Source organism: Aphis gossypii, chromosome X (assembly GCF_020184175.1).
Source record: "Aphis gossypii isolate Hap1 chromosome X, ASM2018417v2, whole genome shotgun sequence".
Taxonomy (NCBI): Eukaryota; Metazoa; Arthropoda; class Insecta; order Hemiptera; family Aphididae; genus Aphis; species Aphis gossypii.
Genome location: NC_065533.1, coordinates 55460304 through 55485169, shown reverse-complemented (window position 1 = coordinate 55485169; position 24866 = coordinate 55460304). Strand labels below are relative to the sequence as shown.

General features: G+C 32.5%; 1 protein-coding gene across 7 annotated transcripts in view; it reads left to right on the top strand.

The window, feature by feature from the left end:
• Window positions 1-24866, top strand: part of LOC114121914 (uncharacterized) — a 60264-nt gene that overhangs the window by 6180 nt on the left and 29218 nt on the right. For all 7 annotated transcript variants that reach the window (XM_050207779.1, XM_050207780.1, XM_050207782.1 and 4 more), the window contains exon 2: window positions 22484-22703. In XM_050207779.1, coding sequence (XP_050063736.1) covers window positions 22484-22703 — 220 coding nt within the window. The remainder of the gene's footprint in view (window positions 1-22483; window positions 22704-24866) is intronic.

Here is a 24866-nt window from a genome sequence, read left to right as displayed (position 1 = left end):
TGTTACCTGGAAAAAAATATTAAACAGGTGTTTTTCTTCTTCTTCTTTTGCCGGTGTTTTGACACTATATGGCGTTTCCGGCCGCTCGATTAACGCCGTTGTTTTCAGCTGTTTGGCCTTTTTTCTTTACTTCCTCGGGCCATGCACCGTATTATACAGTGCGTGGGTTAGGCGAGCGTTGCTAAAAAAGAGCGCCACCGCGTCGTATAATAATAGTGTTCAAAAATTATCCATTATAATAATATCGTTACAGTGCGGCTATACATCGTTTACCGACTATACCTACTTTTGAATATTGCACCGTTTCACATTGATGACAAAATTAAACGACATTATGCTCCCATAATAATTTATGGAGAAAAAACCGAGATGTGCGGTTATTGGTGTACTGCAGGTATACTTTTTAGACTGTATACTCACTAAAACAACGGGAACGCGAAAAGAAATACCGAAATCATTTTCACACTTAAACACGACCGATAAATAGCCCATAAATGTATACGCGTGTAGTGTGTACCTATATAACAAAAGTATACATACCGGCCATACCACGTATTGCATACCGAGATATCTATATATATTTATAAGATGTAATTCTTTGGATGTATGTGTATACACGACCGTATCAAATTCACTTAAACCACAATATATACGTACACAATCGATATGGAAGTATAACGCCGCGGCCGAAACACCGTTTATTTTTGTCATCGACGTCGGTATAACGGGTATTGAACTGCAAAAAAATAAAAGAATAAAAGAAACGGTAATGGCTACTGTTAAAGAAGACCGATTAACCGAGACGGTAAATGTGGTGAATATAATATATATAATATATTATATTATAGGCAATAGGCATGTTTATTTTATAAATGTAACGGCAATCATTTTGGTGCGGCTTATGTCTGGCAAACGTGTTCTACTTCTTCGAACAACTATAACTACTATACTATTACAGAAAAAAAAAACGCTAGTTCCTAAATTAGGGAAATCGGAATTGCGCATAATCGTATAAGAACTACTCTTCACTAATTGATATAAGAATTGATCGATATTGTATTATATAAACGCCGCTGTAAAAGTTCCCGTACACGTGCTATACACACACGTATAGGTACGTAATATTACATAAAACATCATAAAAACATAGCTTAATATAATATACACTGTACGGTGTATATATATACGTGTGTGCGCTCTGCGCTAGTATTATTATTACTTGTTCGTACATAATATGTTTTAATACCGGGTAAAAATGGTTTAAAAACGATTCTATACAACGAATTCGCCGGAGCGCGTTATATAAATTCTATGTTAATTCACATAATAGAAGTAGGTACTATTATGGTTTCTACCTCCACTCTTTTGGAGTACGCGCCGGGGTGGTAAACAGGGGCGGGTAGTATTATTACTATACGTGCAGTAGTTGGCAGCCAGCAGAAGCAGCGCTTGTCGTTTCAACAGGGCAATTAAAATTTATAATAATACGCCGAGGAAATACCGAGAATGCGCGACTTGTAGTGGCGGTTCTCCTCGTCATCGAGTATATGACTGCTCTATTATAATAATTATTATTTAAATAATAATAAGGCGCGCATATGCACGGGGTGTGTTGAAAACGAGGGATAATCATTGAAAATGTAGATATAGAAATTGAATATGCCCATGTATATTATATATATATATGTGTGTGCGTGAGTGTGTTAGCGTGTACCGAGAAGAGTGTAGGCACTAAGGAGGGGAGAAGATAGTTAGTGGACAGCAAAAATATAGAACATGTACGCGGGCTGCAGCTTCAGAAGGGCGGATAATAATAATGAGCCGAGCCTATTTTGAGTAGCACGTAACTGAAAAAACAGCGGTATGATGAGTATACATAATAGCGATGTTGACGGAGGGAAGAACGGTTTGGTTGGAAGTATCTACAGAGAAAAAAGCAATATTATATTTTGCGTTCTTGAGACCGACAAGTGATACACAATAATAATATTATGTATACTTATATAGTATAAATTCGAATTTAAAAAATTAAAATTAAATATGATTCAACGACAATAATAATGATATAATGTATAGGTATACTTATGAATCGTGGCTGTATTCTGATATAGTTTCTGGTTAAGTCGTACCGACGTTATTATTGTATTTGTGTACTACCTATACTACTTGGATTTATATATTTTATATCGACTCTCTCATTGTTGGATTTTCCTTGTTATTTTTTTGATTTGAATTTAAAGTATTATTATAATATGAAAAACAAGAATTTCAAAGGACTTTTATTTTTTATAATATATTATACTTGCATTCATGAATGATTAAATATATATTATTCACATACTCTAATGTACGACGTTTGCAGAGAGGAAAGATTGACAACTCACCGTATAAATGTGGTACAGCAGCCGGTACACTCGGTACAGGTACTATAAAGTACTATATTATAGTTATTTTCTTTTAGTATTTGAGAGTGAATACTGAAAACTATTTTCTGTGTGCATACATGCAGAGTATTTTCTGCGTGGTTTAGATGACGGCAGTACTTAAAAGCTGTTCGTAAAAACTTTGAGGGGGTTTTCGCCACTGTAGGATTTATCAGCCCGTGATTCCTGTATACAGCGTACATGTTGAAGCCGCAAGTCTTTATGCATTATATAAAGCGGATATATGCACGAAACCGTATATTATTATATATGGGGTGACAAAGGCGACTATAAATGTAATATGTGAGATTTATAGGCACAAGAATTAGTGAAGGAAAAGAAGGGAAATTACTCGATTAAAAAAAAAAAAAATTATTCAAATTTAAAATATCCCCTAACGCTTTGAACTTTACGCCATTTCAAATCAATCTCGTCAAACTTACTACCCTTGTAGACTTTGTTTTATTTGACAATTATAACTGTATATACATATCCTATGTATATATACCTATATACCTATATTATTATACGAATGCTTTTGTACCACCGTCGCATCGATACCAAAAAGGCCATGTAATATAACGTTACAACTTTACAAGTTCATCGTGTGGCGTGTATACATAAAAATGCAAACGTGCGTCATCTTAAAGTTAAATACTTTATCGTGACCATTACGACGTAGCTTTTCTCCTGAACACGCGATAAGCCGTCGTTTTCATATAATATACTGCAATATGTATGGGTACTGCGGTGGTTTGGACGACGTTTGTTTCGATATATACGCTTTTCCGGTGTGTAGACTACGTGTTTAGACGCAAGCCCGGCAGGATTTTCGGTCGAGTGAATTTAACGTCAAAATCAAGTAGAAACCGGACGGCGCGGCGGCGGTAGATTCTCCCACGAAAGGTAATAATACGGTGGTGGCGGCGGTAACGAGTCAGTGGTAAGAACGGCGGACACCACCTGCTGTTGCTATACCATATATACGATGAGTATCAGAGTATGTTATATATTATTATAAAGGTACTATACTAATGGGCAGACAGAAATTAATTCGTATGCACATTCCGCTAGAGAGGGTATATTATTTAGAACAATAGATAGATGAATGGATACAGATATAGTACATGTATATACAACGGGTGACTTAGAAGAGAAAAGAAACTGGTGAATCGCATTGTGGTGAAACCTCATCGTAGTTATTAGTTAGAGTTTTCCAGTAAGCGTTAGTTAAAATTGTCGGGTGACAGAGAAAAAAATACGGACCGATGTTGTTTAAATCAGTATATACAAGTTTAATGCTGATGAACCATAAAAAATCACAAAAAGTTTACTAAACTGGATGTCATTATTGTGGTTTGACCGCATTTTATAGTAATGAAATATTACTACTATAATATTATCTTGTAACGTTTATACGACTGTAGCCGAAGATATTCTCGTTAACGATCTAACAAAGACGAATTATATTTTGATGAGTTAGTATAACGGTAGATATTATTTGTTATAAATGGTAATGATCGAGATTATATAGCTTGAATGTTGGGAAATATTTCTTATAATAATAATTATAATGAATGAGAAATAGAACGTCTTTGAGATGTGACAATAGAATTTACGTGAAACTCCGTCGTTCGTGGGACTTTTCTTACTTTAAATAAAAAGTGCGATTATAAATTAAAGAGTAAAACATAAATTGTGGTTTAGTGGAAAAATGGAGCGCGGGAAATTGGAATACATATGCTCGTTTGATGTTTGGCGAGTGATCAAAAATAATAAAAAAAATCATACGGAAATACGATATACATGTAAATAATGTCTATAAATGTATAACTTGGATGCTGGCGTAACATGACTATGACGATATTGCTATAAAACAACGTTTCGCACATTTTCTAACGCTAAAATAAATAATATTAAAATTGTTCGAAAACTATCTTTGGCCTGGATACATTATATATGTTTAATGTTTATATCATCGCATGTAATTGTTAGCGGTTTTGATCACGATAAAACAAGCATAAAATAAATGATATTTTTAAAATCATTTTTAAATTTTAATAGATGTTTGTCGTTTTATTAATTATATAATTTAGAAAATTAATACGAAATACGATCGAATATGTATTGGTACATGACTTCTGTATAATTATATTATATTATATTTACGTATTTTTAATATACTTATACCTATTTCGCATTTCAACAATTCCATACGGTATACATCTAAATAATAATAAATTGAGAATATTATTTAAAAATGGGTGACATAATTGGTTTAAATTTTAACTATCTGAGGTTTGAACTTTTAAAAATATTCGTTACAGCTTATTGTGTATTTAATAAGTCGATATCCGAATAATTCAAATTAATAGAAGTTAAATTAGAATAATATTAGGATTAATTCTTTACTAATGCGTATAATTGTCTATCATTTTCTGTAATTTATTGTTTAGTATAAAAACAAGCGTATCAGCAAATTCACCGTAACAAATCTTAGTTCTAATCCATAATCATTGTTTAAATAGAATTATATAAATATATTTATTTTCGTTCGTTTATAAATTAAAATGCATTCATGATATAAATTTACATCATACATGACTCGGTCTTATTGTTACGGGAAAATGTGTTAAACAGTTTGAAAATATGAAAATATTAGTTGACCTACATTTTCGCCTTATATTTTAATAATTAAAATAATTTATTCTTCATTCATTTCTCATAGATATATAACGTGTCGTCTTGTACTTTGATGTCTAAAATTATGTGACTATAATATAAAGTTGGAGAGTTACGAGCCACGTCATTTTCTGACTTTCGCAATAATTTATGTCCACCTTAAAATATATTAATTATATCCGAAGTTGAAGAAAGGATAGGTGGTACAATCAGAAGTTCAATTTTATTAACTTTTACCATCTAAATTCTAAAACAATAATGTTTTCATAATAAAGTATATAGAGAGAGTATAAATATAGTTAAAATATTAAATTTTTTATGATTAATAATAATTTTCAATTTTACAAATTAAAACTCTATATTTTTCTGAAGTTTTCTCCAATACACTGAAACAAGTTTTTTTTATCTAAAAAAAATTTACACAAATATTATTAATTCATTGGAATATTATTTAAAACTTCGAAAATACTTTAAACAACTAAGTTAGGGCAAAGAATATAAATTATTAAATTAAAACTGAAAAAGAACGGTTTTCGTTATGATTAATTATTTTATTATCGTTAATAGTTTAAATTTTTAACATTGTTGGAGGTGAACTTTATTAATAACCATAAAAGGTCAAATTATAGCTAGGATAAATTGATTCGAGTAAATTTAATATATCTTATTAAAATGTTTACTAAAAAATATAATATTATGTCGAGAGATGTATAGATTGTAAGAACTAAAAACTTGATAAATACATTAAAAAGATGATTTTTATTTTTATTAGTAGACAGTAGGCAATCTCTATTATAGTAAATATTTAAATGTGAAATGAATTAAAAGTTGAATAAAATATAGTTGCTAATTTAATTGTTAGGTATCTACTTTATACCTACGTGATTTTAACTGCAAAAAAAAAAGTAAAATAAAATAAATGACAGTATAATGGGGCGTGACATTCTAATGGATTTTTTTTTATGAGATAAGTGGTCATTTAGAAATGCTGATATTAGAATGCTAACTTTTTGATTAATTATATTAGATAACAATAAGTGATTGATGATATTTGAACGATTGAAATACACCTATATAATATGTACCTATATTATATTCGTGTACTGTGCATAAGGAATAAAGATAAATATGTGTACATTAAACACGCATAGGTAGGCTAAACTTATTCAAATATTTGTGGACGTATATAGAGTGATCTAGATCTTGAGAATCTTCAAATGTAATTCATAACGTGTAACGGACCTTGTCATATAACATAAAAATAAAAATAGCATCAATATATAAGAATTCGAGTCTACACATAATTATCTATATAATATGATATATGTTATATAATATCGAATTTTGTAGAAGAAAAATACATAAATATATGTATCGCGGAAATTAGAAAATATATTAAAAGAATATAACAAAATATTGCCAAATAATATACTCGGAAAATAATTGTAAAAATTAAATGTCACTAGACTAAAATAAAGTGTCATCCGGCACGTATCAATTAGCAATAAAATGTTCAAATCCCCGGAATCGGTAGAGTATTGTATAACTTATTAAAAAAAATAATAAGAGTGGATGTCCCACGTTTTTATAGTCTTCTTGGGTGGATGATGTAAAAATTTTAACTAAAACGTGCACCATTTTTTCAGATATGAATCTATAGGATATTATGCAATAGCGCCTTCATGGCAGGATCAATTAAAGGTCTTTGGAATATTTTGTGTAAAAAATTAATAATGAGTTTGATAATTTAATTAATACTATATTAAATGTTTTAAACTTTGAGTGAATCAAATCTATTTCATGATTATATTATGTACTTTGCACTATAACCTCGCTGTGCACGCAACAAATGATTTAATCGTAGCAGCTTACCGCGGGTAGATTAAATTTGTTTGTATTTTGTGTGTAAATTTCAACCCTAAACTCGGGCTTCGTACGAAATAAACAACATTTCTGAATAGCAAATTATGATGAATAACACCACAGCTATATAATTTCAAATTAAAATCGGAATAATAATTAAAGAAGTACACAAGTAAAATAAATCGAAAATGTATTATCTACTTTAATACATAGGTAAATATATTTATATTTAAGAACTTATAGAATACAATTTTAATTATTCAACCGATTATGAACATTTATTTGTCACGATAAAAAAATGAAAAAAATATATGACGTTTTTAAATATATAAAAACATATTATTTCATTAAAAATGGGGCTGGCTTCGAGAGTTGTGTGGGGGGAAAAGTTTAACTACGCCGAATCACCCTATAAATTCGTTGCTTTTATACTTGAACCATTGGACCGTGAATTTATTATACGATGACATAATATTATTACGTATATATATATATACATATACGAACGTCTAACTACTTTTCGGGGCACTGTTTTTCGTGAACAAAATCGAATATTATCCTGAATACACTTGATTTCGAAATCACCTAGCTAGGTACTCTATAATATAATGACTTACGTCGTATAATATTATACACTCCTATGCTTATATATATCTATATAAGTACAAACATACTATATATAGTCGTTATTACTGCACCGGGCGTGCATACTTTATGTGTTTAATCCGCAGCGTTGTGTATACGGTGAAATTAATTTTCACGCGCAAAGACTATACCGCCCTAACTATAAAAAAATAAAACTGCTCTAAGAAAATTTCATTACATTACGTGAGTTATCTTGCAAACTGCTGCTGCCGCCGGGTGTACTTAATGGTACTATACACAATATATAATATGTATGTGTAAGTATGTATATATGCGAGCATATATAATATATACTATCTATGTTTTAGTATATAATATGCGTAGTATGTATAATATTATACACACGTCGCCTTTCCTTTTTTCTACACAAAAATATGTAGTTTGCAGAATACATAAAAACTTACCGTTGTCGCAAGAACCTTATTGGTTTTACAATGATGTGTTTTTTTTTTGCTTTCGGTAAAAAACACATTTTGGGACGGTAAAAGTAGTATTTGAGACCGAAAGTTTCATATACAGTTAAACTATTTATCGATTGAAAGTATACTTTTTTTCAAATTCTCAGTGTTCTTCTAAATAAAATAATTATTTGTAGGTTTTATAATAATACATAATTAAGCCGTAGTCGATTTTTTTGTCAATTATTATCAATAATAAACATATTTCATCATGAATAATTATAATTATCTAAAATAATATTATAGGTTTTATATCGATGTGTCGTATTAACACCTAATATAATCGTGAACTGCAAATAAATATTAACATATCGCAATAAATTACAAAATTCTATCCTTTGATATTATTTGTGTTTTTTTTAAAACTCTTAAAACGGTGTAGTAATGTAGCTTGCAAGGGTTCGAAAGCGGAATCGAAGTTTTATAATGCGACGATCGGTTTAAAATTCAATACACGACTGCATATGGTTTTCGTGCCAAGACGAGCGAAAAGTGTAATCCAAACACCGCCCAGTCTCTTTATCCCATCCAACTTAGAACACTTATAGCACGCTGCACATATCTTTTCGTATTTATATAATTTATACGCTTTTGGTGTCTCTAAAGTCCAGAATAATCGAGGAATCTAATCGTACCTACTATGTCGTAAACAATGTGCACTCGAGTACCGTTTGTTCCGAATAGACAGAGTGATTTATCTCGCATACTCACCCTTATTTTTTCCTTTAATATTTAGTTTATTCAAATTCTGATTTTTGGAATTTTTAAATAAATTTAAATAACCGATATAAGTTGAACTGTTTTTAAAAATGATAAAGTTTGTTGATTGATTAATATTAATTTTTGACACTTAAATTAATTACCATAGTCTCATTAGCCTCCATATCTTCCAAAACCATTATTATGGCATCTTATTATCATAATTTATTATTGTTACACAAAGTTGAATAGTTCAAAAACAACTCGTTTGAATTTTGAACTAGGTTAATATTTCCTATAAAATTATTCATCTAATAATTTATGGTAATACGGGGGTTCTCGTTTGGAAAAACAGATGTTTCCACAAAACGACCTCTAAGTAGTGCATAAAATCTCAAGAATTAGAAAATACGGTTTAAGCTGGTGTGTTTAAAAATTGCATATAAATCAAGTTTTTAGTCTCTGCATCATTGAAGAAACACACGAGCGGCGTGCTCGGCGATTCGTCCTGCAGTATAACATATTATAGAATTATGTCTCGAAGACGTATTTCGGAGGATCGCATCGTCCTCGTTCGTTCTGATATATTGCCGCGATAATGTCGCTGGAAAGACGAGCCAGGGATTAACTGTACGCAGGGATTTTCGGGCCGATCGCTGTAGCGATCTCGCCGTTTCCCGAACAGATCCGGTTGACGTGGACAAATCGTATTAGCACTGCGGATGTTTCGCGTATACGTTATCACACGCACGTCTATACATTATATTATTGTCTTGCGTCAAATCAGCTCCCCCCCGCGCGACTTTTAAACCCGATTACTGTACATGTACATGTATAATATCATAACGATAACGCGATATCATATTAGACGTGGGTAGTATAAATCCTTTGCATCGCGTGTATATATTGTATGGTGCGATTGATATGTAACGCTAATGCGCAAAGGGCTTTGATTCGACGAGTGACGCGTATACGTGTGTGTTATTCTTTGTTATAATATAGATGCCGTTTATTGGCAATGGCTTTGACTGTCGCACAAGAGAGTATAATTAATAACCTCGCGCGCCATCGTATACGCTTTGCAATATATATTATATACGTGTATAGTCGTCGTTTCCGTATAACTATTTATATTATATACATCATGCACGTACCGCGTCGTTGAACGATGATGTTTTCCGCGAGACGACGGAAACATGTATTTATTTAGTGTTTCGGGCGTAAGTAGCGTACATCATATATATGCGTATATACGGTAAATGAATAGACGGTTTTGAGTGGCGTTGAAAGCGACGGAAACTGTTACATAACATGTGCGAAAATTATTAAAAGTACCTACGCTGAATTTGAAGGGCAATTAAGCCCTGATATATGTTTGTACGCGTACAACAGTTATTTTAATTTTCTCGGCGTATTGATAAATCATATCGTCAGTCGTAAATTATTATTTTTATTACAGCACCTTACTCCATAATATTTAGACTGAACTGGAACGTATAAAATATATTATACTTATTATATGTATATATATTGTATAATGTGTTTTATTACTTTCATATTGCATTAACATGATATTTTATCATTATATTATCTTTATGGCTTTTTTCATATTGTTTACATAATTTTATTTTACCGGTGGTAAATTTCGCTTAAACATTATTTTTGATAAAAAAAAAAAAATGTATATCATATAATATATTGTCCCCGGTGGCAACTGTTCACACTATCTGTCAATAAATTCCACCAATTATAAATTCATAAAAGTAGTAAAAAAAATTACAGCCATAATGCATACATCAATATAACGTATAATTTATTTGAAATAATTGTATTATCATTTTATTAATCGTAATTTATATTATGAATTAGGGATACAATTATTATATAGTAACTACAATTATTTATTTAATGACAACATTGAGTTGTTATTATACCGAGTTCAGTTTGTATTTATTTCTATCAAATAAATCAATGCTTTGAATGGATATCATTATTGTCAATAACTTTAATCAGTCTTTTAGCGTCGAAGAAAGTAAATTACTTTTGATTCGTTTAAGACAAGAAAATGCTCTTTCTGCAGAACAATTCGATTCCGGAGTTCCGAGTTAATTAAAATATTCTTGAAGATATTTCGAATTGGGTACGTTATTATTTTTAATTTAAATTTAATGTATACACTATATAGTATACACTTGATTAACTATTAAGTAATTTGAATGGAACACTTTTGCTATTGTCTTTTTAATTTTCAAATAAATAATGAATTTATGAATATTTATTGTATATCTTGTGTACACAATTATTTATTAATTATGATATTTCATGATATATTATACTTACTTAAATAGTAAGAAACCAAAAAGGCATAGAAAATATGTAAACCATGAGGATTTAGCCATAAAAGAGCTCAGATACTGATAGTTCAATTTTATCGTACTTAATTTATCATTAATTTAAAGATTAAATTAACCATTAAATCATTTTTTTTCAATTTTTTAAAAATAATTGTATTCATTTTCAATTGTGTTATTGTTAAGTTCCACAACAATACATATCGATACAACTCTATAATTAAATAAGTATAATTTTAAAAAATACCATGGAAACTGTTTCTATTCTTCTCGTACTTACAGTAAAAGTCCAAGGGTTTCATTTTTAATTTAAGCTTTTTCAAAAAAACATCATTATTTTTCAATTGATATTTAGATTTTACAAAAATATTATTGAAATTAAAAATAAAATAACGTTTTTCTTTTATACTTTGTTATGTGTTCAGACTAAATTAAGTAATTGAGTAACTCTTGCAAGTTGACTATAGACTCTATAGACTATATAGATATTTTTAGCATAACATAAGACTATTCACAACTGTGGGGTGAATGAATTTAGTAAACTTATACATTTTATCTAATCACAAACATCATGAACTCATATCTGTTAAGCCCAATTTATGGTGAAAGCTCTAAAAACCGTTATAGAATTTCCATTTGTATTAACATAACATATAATAAAATTTAGCATTGTAGTTGATCTGCAATATAATAAATTATTTAAATATTCTTAATGAATTAAAAAGTATTTGATTTCATTTTGCGTATTAATGTAAAAATGTATAAATGTATTAATACTGTACGTTTAACTTCAAATTCTGATAATATTATTCTAGGATCTTTGAAAAATTACCATTAATATAAGAACCAATTACTTTATCATGTTCGTTTAAAGGGGACCAAGATAAGTAAAAAATTATTTTATAAAATCGTTGAAATAATTATTCCATGTAAAACGTTCGACTAGTATTCAATTTTTTTTGTTTATTTGTAATATGATATACTTTTTGTTAAATATTGGTGGATACAGTATCGGTTATGATTTTTAGTCGCGTGGTGTCGACTAAATTATGTTACGTTAGTTGACATTAACGAAAAGTGGAAAATGTCACACAATTCATTTTAAGTTCTTTTTTTTTTAGAATACCAAGCTTATTAAAAAGTCTAAAGTGTCGATCTAATTAGTTTATGTAATCGAATTTGAATACAAATTATAGTAAAATGTACTTGGAAAGATCAGTTCTACATTTTTAAAATATTGAATGGTTATTGGTTCCTATGTTTTGGTAATATTAGAATCAAAACGTCATTCAAATAATTATTGTTATCTGTAAAGTCAATGTCAAACTAGGTAAATTTTTTAATGTTACAGGTTTGACAATTTAAAAAAAAAATTAATTAGTCCAATATACTATTTTTGCTCAGAGAATGCATTTTCTTGTAATATTAAATTCTTGAAGTCATGTAAATGATGAATTTTAATTAATATTTTAGATGTCCAGATTCTTATGTAAATGCAATTACGTAGATATTGCAAAAAACCTTTACAGAATATTTATTTAAAATTAAATAATAATTACAAAATATTGAATTAAATTTTCAATTATTTCAAATAAACTTATGACATTGAGATGATTCATAATTCATTGGTTAATTGCTTTCTCTAGTATTAATTACTATATTCATTATAATTTCAATTTAAGCGAGCAATCATACTTTCACTGATATATAATAGACATACTTTACTGAAGTATAAAATAATTATTAATTATTATTTTAATTTAAGTAAGTTTACTGCTAAATGTATGAAAATGTTGGCATATACCTACATTTGTATATCAATAAATAATTAATGGAGAAAAGTATTCAAACCATGAAAAAGAATATAGTGTTTTATGGATACTCGATTTTTTTTTTAATATACCTAATCGAATATTCGTATACGATTTTCTTTTGACCTTTGACAACCAGGCGCATAATATATCCAATATATATTTTTCGTAAATAGCAGTATACGTCGTATCACGCGGTTATATTGGTTTTGGGAACAAAAATCGCTTTGGAAGCTCAAAAGTTGTATGCGATAAACGTCGAGATAGAAAATCATTTTATGTCTTAGGGAAAGAAAAAAGCTTAAAGGCATATAGTATCACATTATACGTACAATATAGTCGGCGGCGATAATGTTATTTTCTCGTTTATATGTGCGCGCCAAGGCGAATGCTTACATTTTTTTCTTCTTCGAAAATAATATAGGCACTTTGATATTTCACGCAAACACGATTTCGGATATATTATTATATATAGCGCGTATACTCATATAGACGTATAAGTATATACGTAAAATAATGTAGAGTCGCGAGTATTAACGAAAGAAACGTCGATAAACCGATTGGCGAACAACCCGAGAAAAATAAAATAAAATATCCGTCCGGTCCAGGAAACGCGTTGGCGCCGCAAGGATATATAATAATAATAATAATAATAATAATATGCACGAGCACCCACACACACACACAACATATGGGTGGTGGTATAGTCGGAGAAATCATAATATCCGACGCCTATTCGTAGCCTCTGGCGATTTTCGAACCTAACGCGGTTACGGGGTATCGCAAAGGGTTGGCTTTCTAATGGTTTGGTTCGAGGGGGTCGTGCGCAGCAGAGGGGCGGAATCTTCACGGCAGCAACAGCAGTCGTCGACGTCGTTAATTTCCTCTCCGACATCCTACGAGAACACCTATTTGTATACGTATATATATACGCGTCGCGCGTGTAATAATATTATTATATTATTCCGCGTTTTCCCGTTATCGATAACGCCCGAGGCGTCGTTATTTAATCGCGTCGCCGGAATTATAATATACGCGCCGCCGCGGCGGTTCTTCGCGCGGACGTCGACGAAAACGTCTGTCGTCGCGGTAATTTATAATTGATTCTTCTCCGTCGCCGGTGGCGTTTACATTATTTTATACGCCCCCGAGAGAACGGCTCCGACGACGATTTCAATTCAATAATAATAATAATAATATAATATCACGCCGTTCGTCGTGCGCAGCACTGCAGCAGCAGCTGACCGACTTCCGCGAAAAGCACTTCCGAGAATCTCCCGATTGTCGTCCGATATATAATCTCGCGAAAATGCGCTGTACGCTGGCCCGCTACGGCGTTTAGAACGCCGTCGACCGAACACGATGATATTGTTACAATATAATACGACGAATTTGCGCATATTGTGTGATTTCAATTGATGTTCTCCGCCCGCATCGAGCTCGTTGTGTATATAGTGTATTTCGAATTACGAATATTACATTATTGTTATAATAATATTTCGTACAATTCCAGAATTTCAAACGGGTTTAAACCAATTCAATTAGTAACTCATCAAATATAACGACGTGGGTTATATTATATTATTATTATTATTATTATTATAATACGCGTACCTCTGCCAATGTTTTTGTCGTAGGTACCGAATATAATATTATTATTATCGATCGTCCTATTATAATTTATGTTTAGTATATACGTAAATAGATTGTCAGTCGCCACATTATGTCGAATATGCGTATAAAAACCAGACGTTATTTTTTTCGATTCGATGGTTTATTAAATTTATGTATCGTGGTGGTAAAAAAAATCCGATTAAAAATGTCTTGAGAAAAAAGCTTGGTTTTTATTTATTTAAAATATGTACTTTCATAAAAAATTGTTATTGAAATTTTTAGTATAGAGTTATACTAAGTGAAAAAAATGATAACTATTTTGATATTGGCAATATTGGTACCTATAAGATAATTTGTTAATCGTTTAACTAAAATTTATATTAATACTAATAGGAATGTTAGTTGTGTATTTGTATAATCGCCTGACTTTTTTCTACCTCGGACTAATTTTATATTTATACTTAAACTTTTTAATATTTTCTACCTAAATAATTTATATATAAGAGCGTGCACGAGTCGTTAACTGTTTTGTCATTAGAGAGCACATAATTCCGATTTTGATTATCATTTTCCTCATCGCGATCCGCTAGAGTAATACATAAATTTGAGATTATAATCTTTATTGGTGTACAAAATATATTATAGTGTTTCTCTTATTAATGAAGTCGATTCGATTATGAGTTTATAATTATATTTTCTAATTTCTACATTAAATGACTTCTCTCGTCCGATACACGTTTTCGAGGGCGATTGGAATATTTTCAGCTTTTCGGGGACGTGTGTGTTTAGCGCAGATATTTGATGGATGGTTATGGAGCATCGCGGTAAGCGGTCTCAATCAGTTAGCGGAAGCGAACCCGTCCATATTGATTTTTATCGCCGTCATTATACACTGCAGATAACATATTATACTATATTACACCGAATCCCAGCAGGTTATTTGGTGTATAATGGATCGCAATTTGTTTTTTTTTTGCTCGGCCAAAATATAACGAGTCAAAAAAAAAAACGAGAGAAGAAAAAGATTCTATGGGCGCGTAGTATAATCCGAGGTTCCGTGAATTCGCAGAGACCATGTAAACACCTGCTCGCGCCTAACGAGGAGTACCTATGTCGCCGCGGTTTTCTTATACATAAATATAATAATATAGGTATATGTAGTAGTGGTGCCATCCAAATAACTCTGTCGCTGCGCGGTCCATTACACTCCCGTCGCGTTTTACCAATAATATATAATAATAATATACTGTCGACAATATCGTCATTAGCCGTAGGTATGACAGAAGGCGGCTCTGCGGGTCGTTAAACCCACGCGCGAAAGCCACCGCGGCCGTCGAATAAATCGTTATTAATCCTTATAAAACGACGACGACGACGATTGCGAACAGTGAACCTAAATCGTTCGGTATACATATATATATATATGTATACGAATTACGTTCGCGCGACGACGGTTTTTACTGATTACAACGAAGGAACTCTACCGAAAGCAACAAAACCTCTGGTAATTTATTTTTCGAAACATCTCCGTCGAAAACTCATGTAGAACGTGGAAATCAAATATTGTAATAATATATTATTATATCGTGTAACCGGGGGGGGGGGGTATTTTTTTTGTTCCGTGAAGGTATTTACATTTTTTTCATTTTATTTAAAATAAAACGCTCGTGTGCAGGGGTTTTACACTGCGCTTTCCGTCATTGTATAATACTATAAACGGTCATGATTTTTCACATATTTTTTAATACAGCATTGAATTATTTATTATGCGATAAAACCTGCAAATAGCACCGCGTGATATGCAGACGACGTGTGTAATAGGTAATTCGCCGAACTACCCCCTCGCGCTCGCGGGCCATACGACGTCATACTAAATTATCGCGTACCTATAACGCGTAGTACATCGATCGGCGTTCCGATTTAACATATTATTATAATAATGCGTTTGGACACAATATATTATTCCACTCGAGTGAGTGCGCCGCGATGTTATATTGCTGCTGCATAAGGTTCGCTGTAACAATAATTATGTACAAAAGACGACGACGACGAGTGGTGTGTTGCGTAGCACTATACACACTCTATGTAAGTACACGACGATGACAATGACGAATAACAAACAACGGCGGCGGCGGTGGTGGCCGCGGTTAAATACAACAACAACCGCCGCTCGTATAGTGTACCGATTAGTATATATTAGTATATATACGGGGGTGGCGAGAGGGTTTGAGAGAGATGGGCTTGGGGGGGGGGGCGAGGAGAGACGAAAACTTTCCACGAGGCGGCGTAATATACGTATATAATGTGTGTGTGTGTGTATACATAGATATTATACCGTGTTCCGTTCGGTCGTTAATTAATTACTCGCAGGAAAAGAGCGGTCGATCGATACCGCTTGTGTGCCGGCGCGAGCGCGTGTGTGCGAGTGTGCGTTCGTATATATACCGAATAATATTGCGGGCGCGGGGCCAAAGAGAATTTTAAACACCCGTCGCCCTCCCCCGCGGCCGCCGGTTAGGCTGCGAAATCCCTCCGGAACGCGACTGCGGCGGCGGCACGAGAGCGGCGGCGGCGTGCTTTCGCACAAACAACGAACGACCGTGTACACCGTCCAAGTACGCGATTTATAGTGCCCATACACCTATATAGTACACTCGGACGCGGCGTATACATCGCGGCGGGTTATAGGTAGGTAGGTCAGGTGTATAATATATTACACGGTTAGGGGTTTATATATACCTGCCCACCGCGGGTATACCGTGGTTTAATGGTCGCGGCGGCGACCGCAGTGCGTGTTCGAAACGCGGCGGCGGAAACGTCGTATATTTCTCCGAGAGCACATATACCTACGCCGCGAGATATACGCCCGTGCGTGTGTGTGCAGGAGAGCTTCTCGGTACGGATCAGCCGTATATTATTTGTACGACGTATATATAGGTATATAGTGCCACTATACCGCGTTAAGTGTTATTTTATCGTACGTGCATATATTATTATGGACGCGGGCGACAATCTTCGGCCGAACGCGCGAACTCGCAACGACGTCGCGTCACGACGACCGCATAATGACTATAACGAGTCGAATAATTTTTTATCAAATAAATTAATAAAACACATTATATGCGCCGTATTACGATAAACGACCGCGATCTGACGACGAGGATACGTTATGACGGCCGAGGGTGAGCAACCCCTGTGGCACGTCCTAATTTGTAATTATGCTAACCGAATGTTCCATCATCAGGACCCCGTCGGCGGCTTCGACGTTTTCGAAAACCTCAATTCACCCCTCGGGCCAAATGCCCTCTACAGATCAAAACAAATTAATCTCATCAAGCTTTTAAAATCCGTCGATATTATATTATATAATGCAATTTACAAAATGGAGGAACCGCCGCCTCCTATATACCTGTTTAATTCAAACTATAAATACTTTCCACTAGTGCGTCTTTAATCATTAAGTGCTTTCCATTACTGTAATCTATTAACATTAAAATCATATGTAAACACAATGTAATTAATGCACGGGAATTACCTACCGTTTAAGTTGTAAAAAGAGATTTAAAAAATAAAAATGATGATCAAATATTATAAAATATTGTCTATATTGAATCACCCCGGATGCACAACACGCGATATTAATCATTTGAGCCACTGACATTTAATAAAATTATTTTCAGTAGGTACCTATTCATAGAGTATTATTTTCCCCAAAATTCGAGATTTTCGGGTAAAGCTGTTCGACAGGTGGTTCCTATGTATATTATACCCGACTTGTATATATCGTGTGCGAGTGGGTGGTATGATAGATGCGTAATATATCATAGTACTATTATTGTGTCTGTACGGTTTGTAGTAATTATTCGTCGTTGAAAACGAAACGTGTATGTAGGTACGACGTGCGTATATTTACATTATAACACGACGACATCGTTAAGCGCCCGTCTAACCGCGGGGTGATGGGACTTGACAGCGGTTGTGGTACCCGCGAATACTTATACCGATATACGCGCGCATAAGAATATTTTTACATAAAAACGCGGTAGAATATATTTAGCGCGTTATAAATTATAATAATAATAAATAATAATAATAATATATTCGTATACAGAAGCTATTTCGATTTACGTTTACCTGCACACGGCGGCCATAAGTACGACGATTTATCACGAGACGCAGTTGTGTATATACTATGTACCTACGTCCTACACATATAGGTACGTACGTATATGTAGGTATTTAGGCGGACAGATGGGACTGCCGACCATCTATTTATATTATACTATGTGTAGTGTTTAATATAAATATCAAACATAATACCTAATATGGACCGCGCGTGATAACAATTTTATAGCTCGTGTGTGCTGCAGGTGTCTGTGATTTCAAAAACCACCGCGTATATATGTATACATAAATTTATATGTTTAAACGGAGATTATACTACGATGCCGACGACTTACCCTCATTTTGTTTACTCGCGCAAACATTATATAGTCTACAGTGTGATTTACCAAGACTGATATTACGGCCTTTTCTTTCTTCAACAATGAAATCATTTAAAACCTGACTTAAAGACTATATTATTTTCAAATTTTGGAGATTTTTATACTGCTTAAGAAGTGTCCTGTGTTTTTTTTTTTTATTTTTTTTGGAAATTTTAACCGTTTTAAAATCAAGATTTGAACGTGAATGGTTTTTAAGTTTTTTAAGTTTGTGTAGAGTCATTAAGAATAACTTAAGTTATTAAGAATAACTACAGGTCTATGATAAATTTAAGATAAGTACTAGAGCTATAGTAAAGATTTAATATTATCATCTATTAACATTTATAATTTATAAAAATGTTTCAATGATAATAAATACTATAATATCTATTTTATATTTTTACAAAACCATTTTTAAGAACTATATATTATCCTATAAACATTTTAACAACGAGAAAACTGCCTACTACTTTGCATTTTTAATTAGGTAACTCGTACATCAAAATTATCCACCTATTAAATTACATTAAAAAGGTGGTTGCTCATTTAAAAACAGTATCCCCTTCGCCGCAGGACATCACTCTCAAATAATATTTAGCACGAAAAATCTTGATAAATTTTAAAATATGCGGTCTTCAAGTGTATATTTAAAAACTTAAAAAAATCAGAATTCAAATAAATTCATTATTAAATGAAAAATGTGGCAGAGAGCATGGTTGGTGAATCACTCTGTATAATATATACACAGTGTAATAAGCCCGCGTGTACGTGGGTGTAGGATAAAGGTACCTAACCTACGCCAGCCCTCATAGATACGTGTATAATATATATCGTAGGGGTATAATTTTACGAATAAGTTTATTCGGACGAGGACGAGAAATACGACCGGGCCAGCATCTCGGAATTACTTCGACTACCGCGTTATATATTATAAACGGCCGCCGCCGACCCGCCCAATCCCACCACCAGAAACGCAATGAACGTCTCGCGTAAAGTTTCCGACGGCACCCCAATAACTTACACGCCGAGGGAAACCCATCGCCGGCACCGACCTTTTGCCGGGTGTCGTACGAATATCTATATATTATACTCAAAGGCTGGTGTCGTCGTCGCATGGTAGGTTAGGTACCTACAAACATCTCCTCAACTACCTATATAATGTTGGAATGAGACGATGTCGTTAGAATTCGGTGCAAAACACAATCGTCTGTGGCGGAGTCGTATTATAGGAGTCCATACATACATGTTTTTAAATGATATATTAAGCGCGCACTGCAGCAGTGTATCGTAATATATATTTATAAGCTTGGCTGATGTCTGTATGAGAGTATATTATTATTATTATTATTATTATTATTACGCGTGTACGTTTCAAAGAACGATCCAATTATGTGATGTCGTTTATTTGGACATCTTCAATAGTGTATTTTTGACGCCCGAGTAACTGCATAATATTAAATACACTCCAATGATGGTCGCATCGTTTCCGTTTTATTTCATATTTCTTCCTCTACAATTATCGTGTATTTTATAAATATACTTTTTAACTTTTATTTACCTCGATAATCGAATCCGAAAATCCGTGTTATCTTTTAGTTACACACGTATTTCATTTTTTTTTTCAGTAAAAATAAATTGTTCCTAGTAGTTTAGGACTTGAGTGACATATTTTTATTTTTCTTCTACTAAAAATAACTACCAGAAAACACGTTTTATACACTCGTACCTAGAAAAATACTAAAATAAACTCTAAAATCCTGATAATTTTATGTTGATTTAATGTTAATACTTAATTCATATAAATTGTAATAAAAAAAAAAAAATAAATAATCAGATTGGGGACAAAAAAAGTTTTAAGTGTTTTAACAAATATTTTTCTAGATGCTAAATTTTGTAAAATGTATTTTTGATTGAAAAATACAAACGATACCTCAAAATGTAACAACAATAGGGGAAGATATTTGATGTATAAATGATTATTATAACAATATGTACCTATACGTGTTTTTGATGAATTCGAATATAATGTACTATAATCAACACATTTTTATCGAATTTAAATTAGATAATATAATATATGAGAAATAATTAAAATTACATAACTTATTAATATAGGCATCCTTAAGGGGAAGGAAAAAAGTTTCAATCCCATCGTACATAATAATATTGTACTATTATTTATATCATCCGAGCTCTATATATTCGTTGTACGTACGTATACTATATGTGACACATTGAAAGAACGACCGCCGACGATCGGAAACTTTCAGCTGTGTGTATAAATATATAATATGGTTTATGGTTATAACTTATAACCAATATAATGTTACATGGTATATACAATAAATCATTTGGCGACCACTCGTCGCGTAATACAATACGCAATCACTTCTGTTGTACGATCCCATTTCCATCATCCCTCCGATTCTCTGGTGCGTATATATAATATAATATATGATATACTACTGCAGTGTACCTACCGTGGTTATTCGCGATAAATGAACACTGTGATATTATTATTGCTGTTGCGTTGTTGTTGTTTATTATTATTATTAAATTATTATTATAAATCGCTGCAGGTGGCTATATAATATTATTATACAACGGAGCGGGGAAGTGGTCGGCGATAAATATTCCAGAACGTTATACATTATATACTATTCGTATTATATAGAAATCGGAACCGCCGTCGTTAAAATAATCGTTAACAATGATTATTGCCGCGGCCATTTTACCGCCGTTACGCCGGAAAGGAAATAATCCGCTGTACATCGCCGCGTCTATGTGGGACATCCCCGCGCGATTGGACGGCGGATACGCAGAAGGCCCGGTTGTAACGAAACGGATATCCTTTGAATGGCCCTTAAACGTCGCACAATACTAATTTAACGATTTAACTCGATGCCCTCTCTGCCAACCCGTAATGATGACCCATCACCGTACTGGCTATATATAGGCTATAATATATAAATATAAATTATAATATACATACCGACTTGTATATTCGTTAATACATAATAATATAATCGTTATACAACCGATAATATACATTACACGTCATCGACTAAACGTGCCAAAATCGAGTTTACAGGAATTATAGGCGTATAAAAGCAATAACTATGTAATTGGGGTTGGAATTTTGATGTGACGTAATTTTTTAATATTATATATAGCTTCGTAAATGTAAAATACGTTTTAAGTTTTTATTTTTTTTAATTTTTTCATCACTGAAGAATATAATGAACATAATTCATTTTTATAGTGCTGTATATTTTTAAGATTTTTAAGTCATTTTTGATTTTTTTTTTTTTTTTGTGTATTTTTTGCAATTATTGGGGAATTAAAATTCTAGTCTTATGTTTCGCCTCATTATATGTATGATATTTTATTAGTCTTTTGCGTAGTAATCGTTATTAATTTTCATAATTGATTTGTTCTGTTTGCACGATACAGGCGAACAGCAAAGCGACATAAACGCACGCATAGGACAGTCAGCTTTTTTACCCTGCGAACTGGAACCCAATAACGTTACCATGGGATTCGAGATCACCACCCAGTGTGGTATAGTCCACTCCGTGAAATGGTACCGAGGAGCAAACAGAATATTCCTGTATTCCGGTGGGCCTCGCACGACACAGCCTCACCGAGAAGGGTACACCGACAGGTATGACAGGTAAGTCGAACAAAACGTCCAGTCACGGTTAATAATATTAATTTAAGATTTATCTATACTAATATTTCTTATAATTAAGTCGATACACACCGAAATTAATTTTTTTACCTTACTGAAATATTTTACTTAATATATTATATATTTTTTTGAAATTCTGAGCGAATAAGCGTTTAAAGTGTATAGGTTGTATTTGAAGTGAACACTTTTTCAGACGGAAAGGACGTGATGCTCTATAAGTTTCACGTACCTATATAGTACTTTCTCAGACGGGATATCTCGATGGTACTCTGGTACTCGTAAAGTTATTTTTCGATATTTTTTTTTTATCGGTATACCTACCACCTCTCTTAGGAGTGTTATATTATAAAAAACTGCCAACGAATGTCAATAATTTTCTGAAAAATGTTATTCCAAGTGAAGTGCGGATTTAATCAAATCGTTTCACGAATGAGATGATTTATGTTGTTATTGCTTTCAAATTTAATACCATAATTTATAACACACTGTCACTATTATAATATGTATCTACAGCAGCTTCTATATCCTGACAGATTTTCTACCTATTCGTTCTTACACATTTTGATTAAAGGTGTAATCTGCGAGGATTTTTAAACTATTCGTATACCGACTATACCTAATTAGGTTCCCGACAACATTCTAAAATTTTACCCATATTAAAGCTAGGCTGAATTTTAATGTAATGTAATTTTTTTCTGGTGTTAAAAAATGTACCAATGTGAAGTTGCCCCTTACATTTTGTTAAAACAAGTTCAGAACAGTACCTACCAGTGTATTTCGTAAGTAATTAGTATGAATTTGCAAGTCAAACTCGCAGGCCCTACATATGAGCTTTCAAGGGTTTTTACCCAGCACTTATATGTTGTCCTGAACATTTCAAACTAGTGTCGAAATACTTGTTATAATTAACAAGAATTTGCAAATCCATTCTCGCAATTTGTAAGTCAAACTTTAACGACGTTAAAAACATATATTTTTTCAAGTGGAAAATATGTATTTCAGAGAGTCTTGAACATTTGAATTACGTTTACGTAGTCAGTTATTTTATGTTTTTAAACTATTTTTCGAGTATTTATAATAATGTTCGTAGTTTATTTTTAAATCAAAAGCGAATTGTAGTACAAAATGTACCGTTGTATTAAAAACAAGCATATTATTGGTACACAGTGGTCAGATAGTAATATACATGCATAGTAGATAATATTGTACTACACTATCGTCAGTCGTTTACCGTTTTATTATCCATAAATAATTAAAGAATTAAGGGGCGATAATGACACTTTATTTTAATGTGTATACAGTGTAATAATAAGTGTCTTCTGAAAAAAAAATACTATTAGACAGCTATCTATACGATTTCGTTAAATGATTCTTTAAACTGTAAAAAATAGTGAATATACATTAATTTTAAACGCATTTTTTGCATATTTTAATATGTTTAAGTAACTTTTGCAATTTTATGTGACTTTTTAGGGCATCGAAATCCCAGCCCTGGTTGTAATATATGTTTATTCGTTACAATTCGTAACGTATATAAACAACAAAACATAAACATTTATAGAGTTAACCGTGGTGGTTTTATCAGCTAACGCTGACGGGGCTTTTAATTATGCGGCCTTTTCTGTGTCAACACACAATAGCCGACTAATACATTTAACTGCATCGAAATCCGCCCGCCGGCCGCCGTATTAGTTATCGACATTGGTAGACTAAATGCGCAGACCATCGACAAATCGCCTCGTTTATCCTTCCAGCATGCTCTCAGAAAATATACACCGAAGTTAATATATCGTTGTTCCGCATTTAAAACACGAATATCTATACGTGATTGTCAATTATAATGAAAGATCAATGTTTTCTTGATTTTTTTTCCGCCCACACCGTTGACTGCAATTTGTTTTGATTATAAAACTGCATGACGTACACATTTTTTATACATAAAACACGCGCCACTGCTTTAATGATAGTACACTCTGCAGAGCTAGAAGTCGTATTGTTGTCGTTTTATATTAATTGTTTTTTTATTGTTATTGCTTGCAAACGACTGCAATCAAAATAGTACTTCACCAAATATAAAAGACAGATGTTGAAATGTATATATGAGTAAGTTATTACTTATTGAATATAAATTAACTTGAATTAATT